Source organism: Mastacembelus armatus, chromosome 8 (assembly GCF_900324485.2).
Source record: "Mastacembelus armatus chromosome 8, fMasArm1.2, whole genome shotgun sequence".
In the NCBI taxonomy this organism is placed as follows: domain Eukaryota; kingdom Metazoa; phylum Chordata; class Actinopteri; order Synbranchiformes; family Mastacembelidae; genus Mastacembelus; species Mastacembelus armatus.
The window spans coordinates 18,028,070-18,048,021 of NC_046640.1; the positions used below are offsets into that span (position 1 = coordinate 18,028,070).

At 38.9% G+C, this 19,952-nt stretch overlaps 1 protein-coding gene across 1 annotated transcript in view; it reads left to right on the plus strand.

Moving 5' to 3' along the window:
- cacna1aa (calcium channel, voltage-dependent, P/Q type, alpha 1A subunit, a) overlaps nt 1–19,952 on the plus strand; it is a 68,428-nt gene that overhangs the window by 29,667 nt on the left and 18,809 nt on the right. Inside the window, exons 20-41 of the mRNA XM_026324746.1 lie at nt 1,484–1,534; nt 2,358–2,526; nt 2,765–3,378; nt 3,644–3,993; nt 4,205–4,340; nt 4,609–4,738; nt 5,234–5,293; nt 5,434–5,540; nt 8,669–8,677; nt 10,501–10,600; nt 10,885–11,045; nt 11,308–11,448; nt 11,540–11,741; nt 11,904–12,068; nt 12,516–12,626; nt 14,060–14,143; nt 15,429–15,431; nt 16,837–16,953; nt 17,135–17,200; nt 17,509–17,606; nt 17,855–18,005; nt 18,673–18,800. Coding sequence (XP_026180531.1) covers nt 1,484–1,534; nt 2,358–2,526; nt 2,765–3,378; nt 3,644–3,993; nt 4,205–4,340; nt 4,609–4,738; nt 5,234–5,293; nt 5,434–5,540; nt 8,669–8,677; nt 10,501–10,600; nt 10,885–11,045; nt 11,308–11,448; nt 11,540–11,741; nt 11,904–12,068; nt 12,516–12,626; nt 14,060–14,143; nt 15,429–15,431; nt 16,837–16,953; nt 17,135–17,200; nt 17,509–17,606; nt 17,855–18,005; nt 18,673–18,800 — 3,153 coding nt within the window. The remainder of the gene's footprint in view (nt 1–1,483; nt 1,535–2,357; nt 2,527–2,764; nt 3,379–3,643; nt 3,994–4,204; nt 4,341–4,608; nt 4,739–5,233; nt 5,294–5,433; nt 5,541–8,668; nt 8,678–10,500; nt 10,601–10,884; nt 11,046–11,307; nt 11,449–11,539; nt 11,742–11,903; nt 12,069–12,515; nt 12,627–14,059; nt 14,144–15,428; nt 15,432–16,836; nt 16,954–17,134; nt 17,201–17,508; nt 17,607–17,854; nt 18,006–18,672; nt 18,801–19,952) is intronic.

The following is a 19,952-nucleotide window of genomic DNA, read 5'->3' on the forward strand; positions in this document are numbered from 1 at the left end:
AAAGTACGTATTGTACTTCACTGTGCTGTTAGTATTATGTCTGTGTATCAGTACATTTTATTTTATCTTTTGAGGTTGAATATTTGTTTTTCAATAGAGTGTACGTGTGTGTGTGTCTGTGTGTGTCTGTGTATGTATGTGTTTAGTTACAAAAGATACATTTGCATAGTGAGCCAATGAACCTCTACCCTGCAGCAAAGTTTGCTAGAATTGTTTGCCTAAACGTAAACCCAGAACAATGGCCACCTCTACATAACTGCATGTAGAAAATATGATGAATGTCTTTACTTGCTGCTTTTTTTTACTCCAAACCTAAGAGGACAGAGTAGAGTCTTGGATTAGAGTTTTTCTTGAAATAAAGATTAATCCATGTCCCTCTCAGAAATCTATACTTTCTACCCCATATAAAGGAAACTCATTGAAAATCTAATTTAAATAGTCCTTGTTTTTTTTTTTTTTTTTGTTCAAACACGGATTTAAATCTTGGAGACATCAGTGGTGCATGAAGAATCTCTTAAGAAGATATTCCCTGGTAGATTCAATGAGGTAGATGCCATAAAAGCTATATGAAATCAATGGAAAACTGTTGGCTACACAAAGCTTGAAAACACAGTCTGTTCTGTAACAGCCATTCAGTTTATATACATTTCAGGAATACAGTACAGTAAATCAGTTTTACATTTTCTGCTTAATTATTAAAATGCTTGGGTTTATCATTATCATCATCAAGAGCTCATGAGTACATTACATTTGCAGTGAAATTGTTTTGTATTGATTGTTTTTAGGGATATTTGAAAGAGAGGAGCTACTTTTGTAGTTCAGCATTTGGGGTGTGATGTAAAGGATACTGGAGAGGATTGGTACGTGATAAAAGTGATGCTGAAGTGAGAAAAGTGTAAACAGCACGCTTTGAAAAGGGAAATAAACATTGGAGGAAAAGGAAAGTAGAGTCGAATGAACTTGTAAAACAAAAGCTAGGAACATTTACATTTTAACAAATGGGACCATCATTTATACAACTAGGACTTGAGAAGGATACAAAGACTGCTTAGAGCAGAACAGCACAAGGCATGCAGGGACAGGGACTGATCCAAGAAGGATGAAATCTGTGACTACAAAAAGGAGGAGAAAAAAATAAATAGGTAGAATAATTTTAGATTCAGGAACAAATGACAGAGGCATGTGTGTGTGTGAATGTGTGGGTGGGTGTGTTTGTGTGTATGAAGGGTTACATTCCAAAATGTTGAATCTTTTTGGTAAAAATTTTACAATTTCTTCTGAGTTGATTTAGTTTTGGCATTTTTGAAATATATATAACTTATTTGATATTCAGTTTTTTGCAGCAGCATATTTCATGTGAACAGTAACTACTTTTCAGGGTAGGCTGACTGTTTTTGAATGGGGTATGGGTAGCCCATTTTGGAATGAAATCCTCCTTCTGTTCTTTCGTGCCATCTCACTCACCAGCTGTTTCCCTCCTCAGCAACAAAGTACACAGTGAGTGTCACAACGCTACCGACCCCTTTCTGGACTGGTATTTATTTATTTGTTTATTCATTTCTGAATCCCTTCTGTTTATTGACTTAGTAACCATTCCTTGCTTTATTTTGTGTTTCAAAACACCCCTTCCTTCTTGTCCCTTTGTTCTTAACTTTTTTATGAACTACATACCTGGCTTTCTATAGCTGTTATTTATGTTTGCTTATTTTTGAAAGTTTTTTTTTTTTTTTTTGCCTGCACCTCGCAGTACGGCTGTTGCTTTACTGTGGTTGACTGTTGGCTCTCAGAGGAAAGGGAGTTAAGTTGGTTACTGATAGAAGTTTTGGAGGGTAAGAAAGGAGGTGGTCACTGATCACTGACAAATTTTGGATGTTTTTCTAAGTAGGTTGAAAGACTGCTCAGACAGTTCAACAATAACAATTCCTGTGATCATTGTGCAACTTTAACTGTTTCTCGTGCATAAAACAAATTCATTGAATTGTAAATATTTTTAAATATCAGTTTGGGTAGGTTAAATATAGATTATTCTAACAAATTCTGACCTTGCCTCAGTGTTATCCTCCATTTTGTGCCCCCAGAAGAGTAGGGCTGTCCTGCCCTGTGCTTTGGCAAGCTGCGTAGACACCCAGAACCTTGTTCTTGTCAATCTGTCATGTTCTATACGTCCAGCTAAATGAGCCTTTATATGTCTGTGGCCTCCAGTGTGTCTTTATGTCTATTTTATGTACTTATATTTTGGGTGTTGGTTTTCACATCATCCCCATGTCTTTGTGTGTATATTTGCACAACAACATTCTTTTAACAGGTTTTAATGCTGTCAATCCCCTCTTCCCTTGCCACCCTGCTTCATTTTGTAGTAAGGAGCAGCAGAAGAACCACAATAAAGGGATCAGTAAGTCGGTATGGGAACAACGCACTAAGGAGCTGAGGAAGCAGACTCTGGCATCCAGCCGTGAGGCCCTCTATAATGAACTGGACCCTGATGACCGCTGGAAGGCAAGAGCAGGGAGGGAGGAGCACAACAATGTAAAGGACAAGGACAAAGGCCATTAGACTTGTGATATCAGTGTACACAAGTGACGGCAATGATGATGCTGATGATTAATTATGCTACATGTTCTTTATTTGTAGTTTATTATTTATTAATAATAGAATTGCTATCACTAATCTATATATTGGCTGGGCAGTACCAAATGTGACTATATTACAATTAAAAATAAAATCTTTTCTTTTGAGAAATTGTCCATTTATCCTCCCCTTGCAGGTGAACTATTCACGGCATATCCGTCCTGACATGAAGACCCATCTGGATCGGCCCTTGGTGGTTGACCCCCATGAGAACCGCAACAATAACACAAACAAAACCACTGCCAACAATTCAGACCTCTGCTTTAGCCAGCACCATCCTGCTGATGAGCTCCACAGGCAAACATGCCTCCATGAACACGGTGGACAAGTAGGAGAGGGTGGTGGAGGAGGTTCAGGCCCAGTCAGGCCTTCCTTGGAGCGGGGGGAGTCCACTGAGAGCAGACGGAGCCGTAAAAGCGAGCACCACCGTCATACAGCTAATGTTCAGTTGGATGCTACAGTGATTCAAGGGCCAGGCTCGCAGGAGAGGCCATCCAGGCGCCATCACCACATCCGGAGTGGCAATCAAGGGGGAGGGCAGTCTGAACATAGAAAGCCTAGGTCACATCGAAAGACTTCAGAAGACAGTGAAGATGGCGGGGGAGGAGCTGGAAAATCAGGGAGACACAAGAGCAAGGGGGTTGACCGGGGTGGAGAAGGAGGAGAGAAGGAGGGGCCGAGGCCAAGAAGAAATCGTCATAGCAACCAAATGGATGGCGAGGGGAAGAGGATGTGTCAGCACAAAAGGAAGTATGTCCAGTGCCCCACAGTGTATATGATGTAAATTTCAGTTTCAACAAAGACATATTGACTTTTTATGGTGTTCTGACGTCCTGATCCAAAAAGTTACACATTCATCCTTTCAAATCCTCATTATCTCTTTCTGCTTTTTTTCTGCTGATATTTTGTTCATGCTCCTGTCACATCACTTCAATTCTCATTACTTCTGTCTGGATACCACACTGTCCTTTACCTTATTTACCCTTTTGCTTTTCTTTTTCTTCCCTCTTTCTAGAAATTGCAGTGTTCCTAACCTCTCTACCACACGGCCTATCCAAAAGAGCCTCTCCAGGCAAGACAGCCAGTATAGTGAGGATATGGACAATCTCATGAACACCAAACTGGTCTCTGGCTCTACCCCACCTAACGAGGGTCACCGTAATCCAGTTGCCAACCGCACTGTGGCCCCTGGCTTTGCATCTGCCCTCCACCTTGCTAACAGTGGCACCCATGGGAGTTTGGTCACACTAGATAGCTATGGGAACATTGGACATCACCGTGCCAGCAGTGTCATCAGGCTGCCCCACCCTGACTACACATCTGTAGACATGCCAATTTTTCCATCTACCAATGCCATACTGCAGGGTAAGTATAGTTATCCAAAGCTATTCACTTTATGAGTCTCCCCAGTATCTTTTCTGAGATTTGTGGTTCCAATTGTAACCATCTTCTTTCACGTTGCCATTATTTGGGGCTGTGTGGTTAAAAAAAAAAAAGGGTTGGATACTACTGGTTAAATAGTAATCATTCTTTTTCTGTCCATGCTTATTCTTTTTTCAATCCCTCTTTTATCCAGTCAACAAGAACGCTAACACAGAGCCTCTGCCAGCAAAGGAAGATAAAGACGATGATGATGACGAGAAGGGAGGTGAAGGAGGACCTAGACCGATGCCGCCCTTCAGCTCCATGTTCATCCTGTCCACCACCAACCCGTAAGCGGGTTACAAATAAATCTGCACACACACACACACACACACACACACACACAGTCCTACACAATCTAGACACACATGTAGTGACATACATGCTTGAGATATTTACCTGACACTTTTTTAAATCTGGCTTCAGTATCTGAGTTAAACGCTTCATGAAAAAATGATCTACTATGAAGTCAGAGCTACATCATTTGTTCTCACAAAGGTGATCCAATAATATCCATAGCACAAATGCAAAAGAAAGAAGTCTGTTGTCTGCTCCTAGGTTTCGGCGGGCGTGTCACTACATCTGCACCCTGCGTTATTTTGAGATGTGTATCCTGCTGGTCATTGCCATGAGCAGTATTGCCTTGGCTGCTGAAGATCCTGTCTGGCCTGAATCCCCTCGCAACAATGTAAGAAATTATACATACGTACATTCATGCACGAGTTTTGTTGCATGAAAAGTTATGTGTATACATGTTATTGCAATAACAATTTTCAATTTACTCTTTTTCTTGGTTACTCCAGGCCTCTGACTGGAATGATGAAGTGAATAATTAAATAAATCTTATAACTTATCACATGAAACATGTAAATGAAGCACTTAAATCTGCCTTTTTTTTTTTTATTGTCAGTGTTTTAAAGGAGAGAGTGAGACAAACTGTTGCATTTATAGAGCAGCTTTGTGCAGGTGTATTAATGTAATATACCTATAATTAGAAATCTTGTTTTTTACATCTTTATACTCTCATTCATATAATAATAAAACAATGGCATTTGTCCAATATATGAAAAATACTGTATGGTAATTATAAGTACAATATAAAATAGTAAAATGTAAATTGCAGATAAATTATTTTTGGATAGCTGAATACAATGGTCAATATACCTGTTTTCTCTTTGTGTAGGTTCTACGCTATTTTGACTATGTCTTCACAGGAGTGTTCACTTTTGAAATGCTGATAAAGGTAAGGCTGTTTCCCAAATCAGAAATCAACCACTTATTTTAGAGGTATTGAGGACCCCATCTCGAATGAGGAGTGCTCACTAAGGTAATTCACACATCCTTGCTCAGAAGCTCACATCATGCTTTCTCTCTCTCCTGTAGATGGTTGATCTGGGGTTGGTCTTGCACGAGGGCTCTTATTTCCGGGATTTGTGGAACATCCTTGACTTTATAGTGGTTAGTGGTGCTCTGGTGGCCTTTGCCTTCACGTAAGTCTCCCTCCTACTTTTCCCCGTTCTCTCCTTTCTTCCTTTCTTCCCTCATTAATACTTTTTGTTCCCTGCCTTCCTACTGCCTCACTGGCACCTTGCGTGTCCTGTTCTTGTCTGTTCAGCCATATCTCATTTTTCTTCCTCTCCTTGACTTCTGTTCTTTCATTCTCTCTCACACATTTTCTATCACCCCCTTAGCATTTCTCCATTCCCATATGTCATGTCCCATCATTAATTAAGCTTTTTCTTATACTATACTTACAAAATGCCAGTCTGGTATAGTGCCTCCTGCTTTTCTCTCATTCAACAATGCCCCCACAACGTTGCCATTTCTAAGCCCTGCTACCACCTCTATGCTTCTACATATTATAAAAGAATATCCCAAAATTGCTTTCCTATCCTCCTCCTCCTGTGAGGGTGAGGACCACCCTTTGCACCTGTAACCCTTTAGTGCCCAGGGCGTTCTATAGTCAAAGGCCCGATGCAAAGCCAGGCCAGGTCATGCTGAGCTTGCTTCCACAAATCACCACATCCTTCTCCTCAACAAAGCAGGTACTTTAAACTCTACTTAATCTGCATGACTGTGAGGATAAAACACAGTTACAGTTGCTTAACTCAGTTAAGGTTAGTGCTTGGATTATGAAGTGATACAAATGGTAACTTTGTAGAGGTATAGTTTTTGCATGGTTAAGAAGAATAAAAAATGAATCATACCTTCAGGAGTGCAGTCAGTGTTAAATATAATGTGATGTGGGTAGTAGCTTAAAGATTTATAGTACAAGAAGTACAATAGGTTGATAATAATGCTGCAGTATCTGCAGAAATATAAGGATGTGCTTGAATCTATTTCATGACATTAAAAATCCAATTTGTATTTTCAGGAAACGGAATTATATTTTGCATTCATGAACCATGGGCGTTTAGCTTTTTGTTGGCTTGTGTGGGGTACACCTGAGTGGGATAAGGTTTGGGCTTTGGTGATTTTAGGCCTGTATACTTTTTTCAGCATTCAATCCTTCTCTTGTGTTGGCTATTTGGGATGGAACAAGGGAACAAGGTTTTCCAACAACAATAAAAACCTCAGCAAGTAATAATTTATCTGTGTATGATATTAGGTACAGTCCTCCAGTGTGAGGAAATGCATCCCAGTACAGTAGCCCTGTAATGTTTTTTGCATCTAAATGTAGCATTTTAATATTATGAAGTCTGACACAACTCCACTATTCACTACATCCTACAAAACTATCACATAGTTGAAGCTCTTTGTGCAGTCAGTATTAAAGGCTTCACAAACAGGAATTTTTGCTTGCTTGTTATATTTGATTATATAAGGTATACCTGATGAAATGATGGCTAAGTGTACGTATCTGATTGCCTCTCTATCTCTGTTGGCTCTTCACTGTGCCTTTAAGTTGTTTTTCTATCGTTCTAGAGTTTTGTCCTAGCAAGTCAGGTTTCAAACTACCTGAAGTGCTAGTATTGCCTAAAGTTGTTTATTGTAACCAAAGAAGAAATGAAATGAAATGCTATCGCCACATAGAATTCTGTCCGGTCCCTCCTTTGTTTCTTGTCCATCCCATCATCTATTTGATCATTTGTGGCAATACGCAAAATTTTTCATCACATAATTTGATATTTATCATTAGCTTGTGCATCAATGCATTCAGGATGTTTCTGGATTTCTAATATACTGTTTGTGGTTTTATGTCAGACCTGCATAAAATAAAGTATAAACATGGCAGGTGCTCCAGGGTTCTGGTGGTGGTACCCATAGACAGGTTTATGTGTATGTTGGACACATAAACCTGTCTGTGTTTCTGTTTCTGTGAATATGTCTCTGTGCTTTAACTCCACATCCTCTCACCTCTTTGTGTTACATGTTTATATGTGGTTTAACTTCATCTGCATTTCTTCTTTCTATGACTAAATCTGTCATCTTCAGGGAAATGGTACATATAGATGTATGCAGTAACACCTGAGGTAAAATTACTGTAAAACAACTCAAGTAAACTCAAGTACTCACAGAAAACTTTAGATGATCAAAGAGCACGTGAAACTACATAGCAGCTAAACTGATTTAAAAGTGTTTTTTACATGAATATTGATGTTAATGTGAGTAATAAATGAGTACCAGACAGAGAACTGCTATTATACATGAAGTCTGGTATGTTAAAGAAGACAAAACACGAAACAATTAATTAAGCCAGTGTGACAAATAAATCACGATTTGACTATGAAAGGGGTTAACGACACTAATGGCTGATGGGGAGATCCGAACCAGTCAGGACAGACTCATACACATCCAGATAGTGCCTTAATTCAATTGGTGCAAATCAAACAGCACTCCAGAAAGGCTCAGCAGTCTCATTGGAGATGTTTATCACGCCTTTAATCCAATTAGTCTGGTCTGAGGGCAGCTGATGTCTTGGACCGTTTGTACCACTGTCACATTTCTGCCGCCGGACTGAGCTTTATGTTCAGACAGGCTTCAGAAGAGAAGACGCCTTCGTGCTCACAGACTGAGTTTGGTTTGTTTAAATGAATACCTTAACATCTTTTATTTTTATTTTTGTATTTATTCTTTACCAGGCAATGTTTGTTCTAGCAGACATTATATGTTTAACATTAGTTTCTATGTAGGCGTACTGTTCTTATAGCTGTCTTAATTAATAGTTTAGACACTGGAATCCGCCTCTATCTCATGAGGTTTAAGCTCAGTTTATCTGTGGTTTTGAAAGGTTGAGGTTGACTGTGGACCAAATTGGAATTGTAAACTGGAGTTGAAAGCTTTAGGTGTAATTATATAATATTGTTATAAAATTATTAGTTCAGTTAAGTAAATAACTATTATGTGTTATCAGTCATATGTAATTATCTAATTGTCATTTCTAATGTCAGTTTTACTTATGCTTTTCATGTTCTTATATGCATACGTGTTAATTAACAGTAGCCTATGGAGGGTTGAGCTAGCAAAAAGCAGGCGTTGTATTCTGTTTTTTTTATTTTTCCTCTTTCTGTCTCATATGGGTGTTTTCCTTCAAAATTCCTCCTTTCTCTATGTCCCATTCTGTTTCTGTCTTTTGTGTCTCACCTCTTTCTCATCTCTCCGTTTGGACCACCAACAGCGGCGGCGGGTAAAGTTCTCTTTTTCCTCCTCATTTTCTCCTTTGGCATTCAATGTGCCTGTTCTTCTGACCATGCAGCTCTTTCCTGTTCATCCATCCCTCGTCACAGTTGACTTCTATACCTGTCTATTCTTCCCTGTTTTCCATTGTTCACCATGGAAGAGCTCTGACCTAAACACAACTGCACCTCATGTTGGCCTGTGTTAGTTCTGTAACCCAGTCTCACAGACACCATGTGATATTTACAACAAATGTACAAATTACAGGTTCATCACAGAAAAACATGATTCATACAGTAAATGTGGACAGAACTTGCATCAAAAAGTCCCCATATGGAGTCAGTGCTGTATAACATAAGAGTGGTTAACAGACATGCACACACACAACACACACCCCAATGTGCGTGTGCAAGCTTGCACACACAAAGCCTGTTCACACAACCACCAACAATCTACCATCTGGTATAACAGCTGTAAGACAAGCAACTGTACACACAGCTGTTTTCTCCCATAAGGACCACTATCAGTGACCTTTGATCTTAATCTTTTCACTCTGATCTTTATAGAGAACACGTGAGGAATTTAGAAAAATATTTTTTGAGTCTAAAAAAATCTGGGCTGATACCCAGCAGTTAGCCAGTTATTTAAATAAACAGGTCATGAATTTCTGTTTACAGTCTGGCCCATTTTTAGCATCAGTTAGCTCCCATGTTATTTCTTCAGAATCTCATTCGATATTTAGTTTGATACTAAAGTCTGTTAACTGGCAGGCTCAGTTCTGGTTCATAAATTTGTTGGCTTAGATTTTTAAATGGTGTTCAGTGTGGCTGAAAGTATAGTGTAGTATTTTTTCTTTTTTCCTCACGCATGTACCTATAAACCAAAGTAATAAAATGGTTTGGCTCAACAATATCTTTGTCTTTGCCAAAAGACAAGATTCCATGCTGTTTGAACAATGCTGTGAAACCAGTAGTCCTAGTTGTAGTTTATAATTTATAGAAATTAACTGGTTGAATCATGAAAAGAGAGAGTTTGGCTGTTCATTTGAGATTTTACTACTTAAGAAACTGTGACCCTAATTTGTGACTTATGTTTAAAATTTAAGGACTTTACATTTTACTATCTGCAATAGAGAGCATTTTCAGGCTATCATTACATTAACAGGGGGGACTCTTTACTGTATTGTAAGTTACTACTCTAACAAGACTTCCATTAGGCAGCTGCTGACAGAAAATACAGGGTTGTAAATGTCTCACTGAGGCCACGACTAAACTCTCTCTGCAAATGTTTGTGTAGAATAGAGTTGTCCATTACTCTAACTGCTGCTTAAAGGAAGAAATACTGCAGCATGGAAAGCAAGGTTTCAATGCAGCATGAAAATAGTTCACCATTAGCTGGGCATGTGCAAGGCAAGGCCAAGCCATGTTTGTAAAGCATTGAAATACTTTGCAAAGTACTGAACAAGTGTAGCTACTAGCATTCAGACAGGAATGATATCATTTGTTCCCATAGCATGTACTATAGTAGTAAAACACCAACCTAACTCTAGCATGTAGCTACAGTGCTAACCTCACAATTAGACATAAGGCTATAGCGTTATGATAGCAATGCTGCATGTATTGCTATGTGTTTAACCCAAACGTAGTTACTCATTCTGAGTTAACTCGGACACAAATATCATCAAGGAAAAGCTGCCCACTGCTGTTTTGCAATGGAGAGGATTGAGCCTGTTATCCTTGTAAACCTGCTTACTCTGTCACTTTTGTGTCTGTGTGGGTTTTGTGAATGTATGTCTGGATGTGTGTTGGGGTGTATGCACTTATACACACACAGGGGGAGCAGTAAGGGAAAAGACATCAGCACTATCAAGTCTTTGAGGGTGTTGAGAGTGTTGCGACCTCTGAAGACTATTAAACGTCTTCCCAAACTCAAGGTATGTAAAAAATATTTCATCTTAACTTTTCTGGAAGCAGAAGATGCACCTAAACAATTCTTATTCTTCACTTTGCTGAAAATATTATATCTTTTACGTTGCTACCAGACAGCAGTACAAATTGGACACTAATGTATTGTCTTTTCATTTTAACCTGCCACCTTTCAGTAGCAGTTTGCTGCCAAAATTCAATACCATAATACACAAATGATTTCAAACCAGTGTGTTTCTTTCATAAAACAATTACAATCTGCCTTTCTGTTCCTCCCTGTCTTGATCCTCAGGCTGTGTTTGACTGTGTGGTGAACTCTCTGAAGAATGTGCTCAACATCCTGATTGTCTACTTACTCTTCATGTTCATCTTTGCTGTCGTGGCTGTGCAGCTGTTCAAGGGACGCTTCTTTTACTGCACTGATGAATCCAAAGAGTTTGAGCGTGACTGCAGGTCAGGAAATACCAATTCCACAGTATTTACATTATTTACATTCAGTACTGAATTCAGCTTAGTCATGCATTATGGTTGTGCACAGTATGTTTTCAAGTGTTTCTTCCCCTTGATCAGAAACACGCTAATATATACACTACCAGTCAAAAGTTTGGATACACTTTTCCATTGAATTCAATAGGAAAGTGTATTCAAACCTTTGACTGGTAGTGTACATTTGGACTCTTACCTTCATGTATTGTTCTGGTGATGTGTATTCCAGGGGCGAGTATCTAGTGTATGAACGTGATAACGAAGTGAAGGCGCAGAAGCGGGAGTGGAAGAAGTACGATTTCCACTACGACAATGTGGCTTGGGCCCTTCTCACCCTCTTCACCGTGTCTACTGGAGAGGGGTGGCCGCAGTGAGTATACATGAACATACCGAGTCCTATCAGGAACACACTCTTTCTGGCAACCTATAATGCTCTCCTGTTTCCTTTTCTTCCTCTGCAGGGTGCTGAAGCATTCAGTGGATGCGACTTACGAGAACCAGGGCCCGAGCCCAGGATACCGGATGGAGATGTCCATCTTTTACGTGGTGTACTTCGTGGTCTTCCCCTTCTTCTTCGTCAACATCTTCGTGGCTCTCATCATCATTACCTTCCAAGAGCAAGGGGACAAGATGATGGAGGATTACAGTTTAGAAAAGAATGAGGTGAGCAAGGATTACAGAGATTAAGAATACTGGGAGGCTGACTGGAAGGCATGAAGGGGGAGGACTTCAAATGTGGGGGACAGAAGGGACAGATAAAGTAAAGGGGGAAGACAGGAGAAGATAAACACAAAGCATTTGTTTTTTGTTGGTTTTTTTTTGCAGAGAGCCTGTATAGACTTTGCTATTAACGCCAAGCCTCTGACACGCCATATGCCGCAGAACAAGCTGAGCTTTCAGTATCGAATGTGGGAGTTTGTGGTGTCGCCACCGTTTGAGTATACAATCATGGCAATGATTGCACTCAATACAGTTGTGTTGATGATGAAGGTAAAAGTCTATATTCTACAAACACAGAAACATTAATATGCAAATGAGCACAAATGTTAACAGAACAGCATGAACTACTAACTATTGAGCTGCTGAAGTTAACTTCTGTCTCTCTTTGTACCGTTATTTCTTGTTGTCTCACCCTCAGTTGCAAAACATGCAGAGTCATTAGATTGGACTTATTTAGATGTTGTGTACACTGTTTCCTGTGATAAAAATATATGTCTGACTCACTGCTGCGTGAGCTGAACTCTTGCCTCTTCATGTGTCTTTACACCTACCTCTGTTCCTTTCCCTGGTGTGCGTGTGTGTCTGTATGTATGTATGTCTAAATTATTGCACACCTTTCTGGGCATATGGTAATCCATTCCCTTTTATTTGCACACTGGTTTGCTGTTATGAATCCGTGTGCCGCTTGCGTGCATGTGTGTGTGTGTTTGTTTATAGTATGACGGAGCATCTAATACCTATGAAACTGTGTTAGCCAACCTGAACATCGTGTTTACGTCCCTCTTCTCCATGGAGTGTGTACTCAAGATCATCGCCTTTGGAGCACTGGTGAGTGTGTGTGTGGGTTTGTGTGTAATGATGTACTGCTTCACTGTATTTTTGTAGAAAGTGCAAAAATCTATTATTATTAGTATCATTATGGTACAAGAATAAATATCTGACAGGCAAAATAAAGTCAATGGCAGAGATTTAGCAGACCAACTTAACAAGGTTTTTAACATTTCACTAAGGACAAACAAAAAGCACCATCTAAAAGTCACTATAGATCCAGTCTAGCATGATAGATATTCACCCTTAATTTAAAGCCCAGGAAAAAGCTCTCACACATTAAGGTGAAAAGGTATTTAAAGCTTCTCCATCAGATTTGTCTTTCTATTTTTGCACCATTGGGCTGTCTAAATGTTTTGGATCACCTATTATAATTAAAATGTACAGAAAAGATAGTTTAGGGAAAATGTTGGGAGGAGATATAGGACAGATTGGAGGGGTACTAGAGTATTTAGAAGGAGAATGAATGACAGCTAGGCGGTAAAAAGGGAAGCAAAGATTACAGTGAAGGAGGAGATTTAACAGGATAGTATTTAAATCTGCTAAGGCACATTCACACACACCCATGTCCCTCAAAATGATATACACAAATAACACTGTGTCCCTACAATGTCTGTGTGTACGTGCGTAGGTCTGTCATGTTTTATTTTAATAGGCCATCCCATGCTTTCTCTGTATCCCTGAACTTGTCTAATGCACAGTTTGACTGCAGGCAATATGTAGGAGAGCAAAAGAAGCAGACTTCACTCATTAGCTTTTTATCCTCACTATCCCACGGCCTTTCACTTTAAATCACTCTACTTTAAAGAGAACATTTAAAAACTACAATATCTAATTAGACATGAGCCAGAATACAGACTATACAGTGATACAATGTATGATGTTTGATGGCTGGGTCAGTCTTCTGATGCAGTACAATTTGTCCCTAACATGTCAGTTAGCATTTATCCAACATGCTGTCAGTGATGGTTCATTTGTCTCATCTTATTTCTTTGCTGTTCCTGTCGAACACTGATGTTTCTTTTTTTCACTTTGTTGTTCTCTTTCTTTTTCTGTCTGGCCAAATTTCTCTCTGTCTTACTGCTTCATTTCATTTTCTCTTCACCTCTCAATCTCTTTCTGCCTTTCTTTTTTTTTTAATATTACTTCAACCTTGCCCTACCCTTTTCCTTGTTATTTTAATGTGGTCTGTTTATGCTCCATTTCCTTGCATTGCCGATTTCTATGTCAATATTTTATCTGTTTTGTTCCTTTCTTATTTGCTCTTTGTCTGCCTCCCTGACATATCCACATCTGTCTACATTTTACTGTGTGTCATCACTGACTTACGTTCCCTATTTCCACTTCATCCTCCTTTCCATCTTCTCTATTCGCCTCCTGCCTGTCTATCTTCTCTGTCTTCTCTTCTTTGTTCTCTCTCATCCTGATCACAGAATTATTTCAAAGATGCCTGGAATATTTTTGACTGTGTGACAGTTCTGGGCAGCATTACTGACATCCTGGTTACCGAGCTTGGGGTAAGTACCAGGGTCTGAGACATATGTTTATGTTTGAGAGATCTGTAGTCTGGTTCAAATCTGTGAACAAACATATGTAGTATTAGCAGTGTTTGTGTATTTTGTGTATTATGTTTGTTGAGCAAATATGACTGTGACTTTTGGAATGTGTCTGTGTTTTATACATCAGTCACACTGTCTAAAAAAACATATAGTAGACAAGAAGAAGTTAGAGTAGAGCATGGGATAGAGGGCACAACTGAGCCTTCCCTTGCTCAGTCATGCGAGAACATCTCTTGAAAGTCTTATATAATTGTCCCAGTTGGTGGAGCAAGGAGAGACCAGGCTTCAGGTAGCCTGAGACACTGACAGCAAGCAGGAAGGATGCTGATGTGCTGTTAACGTGCCAGTGCACAGCTTCTGCAAACAATCCAATATCCAGTCAGATTGAATCTTGGGTGGCCAGTCTGTGGCTTTGAAGGTGCATCAGATGTCTGACAACATTAGACCTGCTAAGACTGTTATATCACCTGAAATCCTCAACAGGGTAAAATTAAGCACAATCTGAGTTTATTTGTCAGCAAATGAGGTAACATAAAATACTGATATGCGTGCTATTCTCAGTAATTGAGCACATGAAACTAGATGCCCTTTTTGAAGGATTATTTTGCCTAGAAATTATTCCTGAAAGTGTCTTTAGACAACTTGAGGTGGCTTTCTCATGAAGCACAACTGCATATGAAGTTTATGTATGTATGTAGGAAATATCAGAAATGAATCCACCCATATCAGTGGAAACTCACTAACATCTGAACAATTACTACTTTAGCTGTCTGAACACACCTTAAGTGTTCTCAGAAAGATTTACAGGTAGAACTGTAACTCTGTATTCTTGTTTTTGTATTTGTATACAGCTGTGTCTGTTTTTTATTTTTTTGTTTGAGAATATATTTTTCCAACAATCAAATTGTCTTGATTCCTGGTATCCCTTCCCTTTGTATATAAATGTACAAAATATGCAGCAAGAAACCTGCTGCTGTGCTCTGTAATGACTTTTGTTTTTTTTTCTTTTTATCTTTTTACATGCTTTCTTTAAATTGTCTACAAACTTAACGACGATCTACTGTAATCTACTTCGCCCCACTCACAACAACTACTTCCTGCAATTCCATCCAATCAAAATGCACTATAAATCCTCTGTGTCCATGACAACTGGCTTGGCGAATCTCTCTGTTTGTTCCTCGAATCAACCAAATATCCAAAAATTTGCTGCTATAAACCATATCTCTGCAACATCCACATGTAGATGGTTTGTAATTTTTTGGATATATTATTTTACTGTATCTTTTGTACCTGCATCCCAGTCAGTATTTTACCTGTGGAATGTGCATGTTTTGCTGGACCCCTACCCTAAACCCACAATTCTGAGAGAACTCAGAGATTTATAAAATTTTCAATTTTTCACCAAGTTTACCAACCTTTCTCAGTCACTTTGTCCACAAACACACACACACACACACACACACACACACACACACACACACTACTATGTTCTGTGAAGACATAAAACATACATACAAGCCCATACATAAGACAGTGACTGGCAAAGTGTTTGCAGTAATGGCAGAGTGTGTCCAAATCTTTGCCCGCGACAGACTGAACCAGGGACTTGACTGACAAATGACCCATTGCATGTCTTTGGCAGGAACCCCCCTTTTTTTTTTTCTTTACAATATTCGCATACTCAGAGCAATATAATACATGCTGAAATCTGCATGGGCCTGCTGCCAACCCCTTTTCAGCACTTTAAGTCTCAAATTGTACTTTTTAGTTCTTTACTGTGGTAAATGTGGTATGTATGTTATGTATTACATTACAGGTTTAATATAAATCAATAATTATTTGCATTTCTTAAAAAATAAAATATGAAAAGGCACCATCAAAAATCAGTTAAACATGTTTTTGTCTTGTCTCAACTATAAATTATAGTTTGTAATGCACATAATCAGTCTGATGAGACTGAAAATATATTAACCTGAGGGATAAAATGACCTAAGTGTTGCTCCTTCAACCACACACTTGCTCTTTTTTGATATCACTACAGCTATAGATGATGCATTGGATGATGCATTGCTGCTTTGCCTTGTATTAGTGCACATTTGCATGCTGTGGACTTGTGCTGTTTTAAAATATTGTGAAATTTGCCTTAAGAGAATTAGTGCATTTGGTTGTCTTTCCAAGAAAATGTACCTGCCCTCAAACTACTCACCAATCCTACTACAGAAAAACGCAATTGGATGAAACTTGTCACATTTGGATGACTTCCTTTCCCTTGTGTTTGTTTGGTTTGATCTAACCTAATGGATATGAAAAGCTTGTTGGAGCCTTGCTGATTTGAGTTTGAGTTTGCTTTGACTTGTTTTGTTCCTGCTCCTTTCATTTGTATTGAGTTTCAATCTTCCCCAGGTTGACTATTTTTATTTTTATAATTATATTTTTGGTTGTTTAAGGAAAGTTGTTTGCACATTTTTCACTTCCACTAACTGTTCTCCCTTTATTTCATCACCCTCTCCCCCCTTTCTTGTCTTCCTTTATTGCTTGCCTCTTCTTTACCTTCACTTTTCTGTCCTCAACTTTGAATCCTAATCCTTTCTACACTTCCCTCTCTCTTTCTGCCTCTCTGTCTTTCTGGTTATGCTATGGCTGTACTGTAGAATAATTTCATCAACCTAAGTTTCCTGAGGCTGTTCAGGGCAGCTCGTCTCATCAAGCTGTTGAGGCAGGGTGAAACCATCCGCATCTTGCTCTGGACCTTCGTTCAGTCCTTCAAGGTTTGCAGCCAGTTATATAACCTTATCACACAGAAAATATATGCTCATATATGTATGTACACATTTGATATTGTGTGCATAAATATGCATAGACAGTGTCTAGGTGCAGTTTCATGTATCGTACATAATGCTTTCATATGTTTTAAACTTAAAACCAAACAAGTAACGTGTCTCTCCTCAGGCACTGCCTTATGTTTGCCTCCTCATTGCCATGCTGTTCTTCATCTATGCCATTATTGGGATGCAGGTGGGTGAGAATCTTAATCTAAAATGGGCTGTATTTCTTTTGGGGTACATTAAATACATTTTCTAGAACAATGATGAGGAGGGAAATGAGAAGCTAAAGAGGGAGACTGAGAATGATAATAATGGTCATTAGGAATTGGTATATGATGGGAGAAGGAGTGTTTATGAAAACAGTGGCAATGGCATGTGTGAAGTTAAGTTTCATATTCCAACTTTTTAGCCCCACTTTAATCTCAAAAAGAAGGCCTAATAGATGACTGACAACTATAGATGGTTTTGCAGTATTAAAAACATTACTGTGTTTAACAGCTCTTTGGGAATATTGCTATTGAAGAAGATGGAGAGAGTGCAATCGACCAGCACAACAACTTCAGGACCTTTTTCCAGGCTCTCATGCTTCTGTTCAGGTGCTTGTGTGCGCGTGTGTGTGTGTGTGTGCGCGCGTGTGTGTGTGTGCGCGCTGAAGAATACGTAAACAATAATCTCTCAAATTGTGTGCAATGTTGATTTGTTTATCTTTGTGCACACCTATGCTGTATCCCTGTGTTCTCTAAGCAGGTTCTTTTCTCTAGATCCATTTAAAACAAACCTCTTACAGTCTTGATAACTTATCAAATTCTTAATGATTCAAATCATCTTTTTTATATGTTTGTAGGAGTGCAACAGGGGAGGCATGGCACGAGATTATGCTGGCATGTTTGGGGGGTAAGGAGTGTGACCCCCTTTCAGGGAATACAGAGCCAGAGTGTGGCAGCCAGTTTGCCTACCTCTACTTTGTCTCCTTCATCTTCTTCTGTTCATTCTTGGTGAGCACATACTACGTGATCAAATATCCTCACAAACACACTGTCATTATCTTGTTGATCCAAAAAGCATAAAACAATGTATATATTAAGTTACATTCACAGGCAGAAAGTAGTTATATAAAATAGTTCAGAACGACACACACATATCAGCGCTTCAGTACATTGCTGTATGCAACCAGTGTAGAGAGAAGTAGTGATGAAAACAAAGACAGTTTTGATAGATGTATTATATTCTATATATGGATGGAAACATAATCAAGCAGCAGACAGTCTATATGCTGTTATATTATACAGTACAACCATGCCTAAAATGTAAAAAAAAAAAATCCTGTTTATGTTACCATAACCTCTTCTAGCTCTTCCGCCAAGGAATTTGAAATTCCACATTTTTTCTTTCAACAAACTGATCAGATATGCACTTCTTGAGGCTCTGAAGTTGCTCTGTGTCTCTTGCCTAAAGGTACAAAAAGAAATCAGCAATTCAACAGCGGACAGGCAATTTAACATGTTCCTGGTGGTGTTCCATAAAATATAATAATTAGAATAATGATTTTTAAATTTTGATAGTGATTTTGAAATTCAGTTTGAATGATTTCCTCTTGTAACATCTGCTGTTTAACTTTCTACTTGTGTGTGCGTGTGCGTGTGGGTGTGCGTGCATGTATAGATGCTGAATCTGTTTGTAGCTGTCATCATGGACAACTTTGAATACCTGACTAGGGATTCATCTATCCTTGGACCTCACCACCTGGATGAGTATGTCAGGATATGGGCCGAGTATGATCCTGCTGCCTGGTGAGTGGTAATGTGCATATGTTCAGGTGCACGTACACACATACAAAGAAACATAACAGTAATTCCTATTTGCTTGCAATTAAATTTCTGCTGCAGTTGGGTCTGTTAAGTTAAATCTATGAACATGTTACATTTAGTTTAAGGTTGTATTTGTCCACATGCGGCCACATAGATATTATTCACAACCTCACATTCAGACACAAATGCTTTATTGTGTGTTTCTTGTACTTGTTTTAATAAACTTGTTTACACAGTGCAAGGCCCGCACACAAAGAAGGAACTTCTCAACAATTTTGTGACTGTTTGGGTTCTTTTTTTGGTAAAACGTCAACACGAGGTATTTAAAAAGACAAAGAGGAATTAAACTAAGTATAGCTGCAAAGGATTTGAGTATAACCTCATCAGGCATCTGGTTATTTCTGTCACACTGTACTCCCTGCACTCCCTTTTCCTCCACCTCCTCCCCTTTTGTGTAAATTGTTTTGTGCCCTACTACTTCCTAAACCTTTTCCCTCTCTCGGAATCTGTATACTGCCAAAACCTTAATATGGCAAAATCTGCACTGCAAACAAACCCCCCCCATGTCTATTTCTGCAGTCTGTCTACTATAGACATGCTAAGTTTCATGGTATCTGTATTCAGTGCTTGTGTGTTATCCTCATGATGTCCTGTAGACTGCAAATAAACTGCTTTGAAATTGGAAAAATGAGGAAAAAGGAAAGGGAAATGTGAGAACGAAAGGGTAATAATTATGTTTACAGGAAAGATCTTTGATTTGCTGATTATAGGTTAACTCTTCTGCAACACAAGCTGTAGTTTGTTTGCCTTAGAAATCAATTGAGATTTATAAAATGATATCCATCTACTTCTTTTCAACGTGTTACCTTGATGTACATTCCATAATTGTGAAAATATTGTCTTTCTTGAAACTACATTATCTTTTTTTTTATCTACAAGCTCACTAACTAGGAAATGGACACTGCTGCACAGGAACGAGGAGACCAGAAACACAGACACACGACTGACGTTGAACACATATTTAAGAGGGAGGGGATCTGAACACCAAAGGCAGTTATTAAGCATTTAGCTGTTTACCCCAGCAGATGGTTTTGCACTCTGTTAGCAATTCCTTAATTACATTGTGCACACATC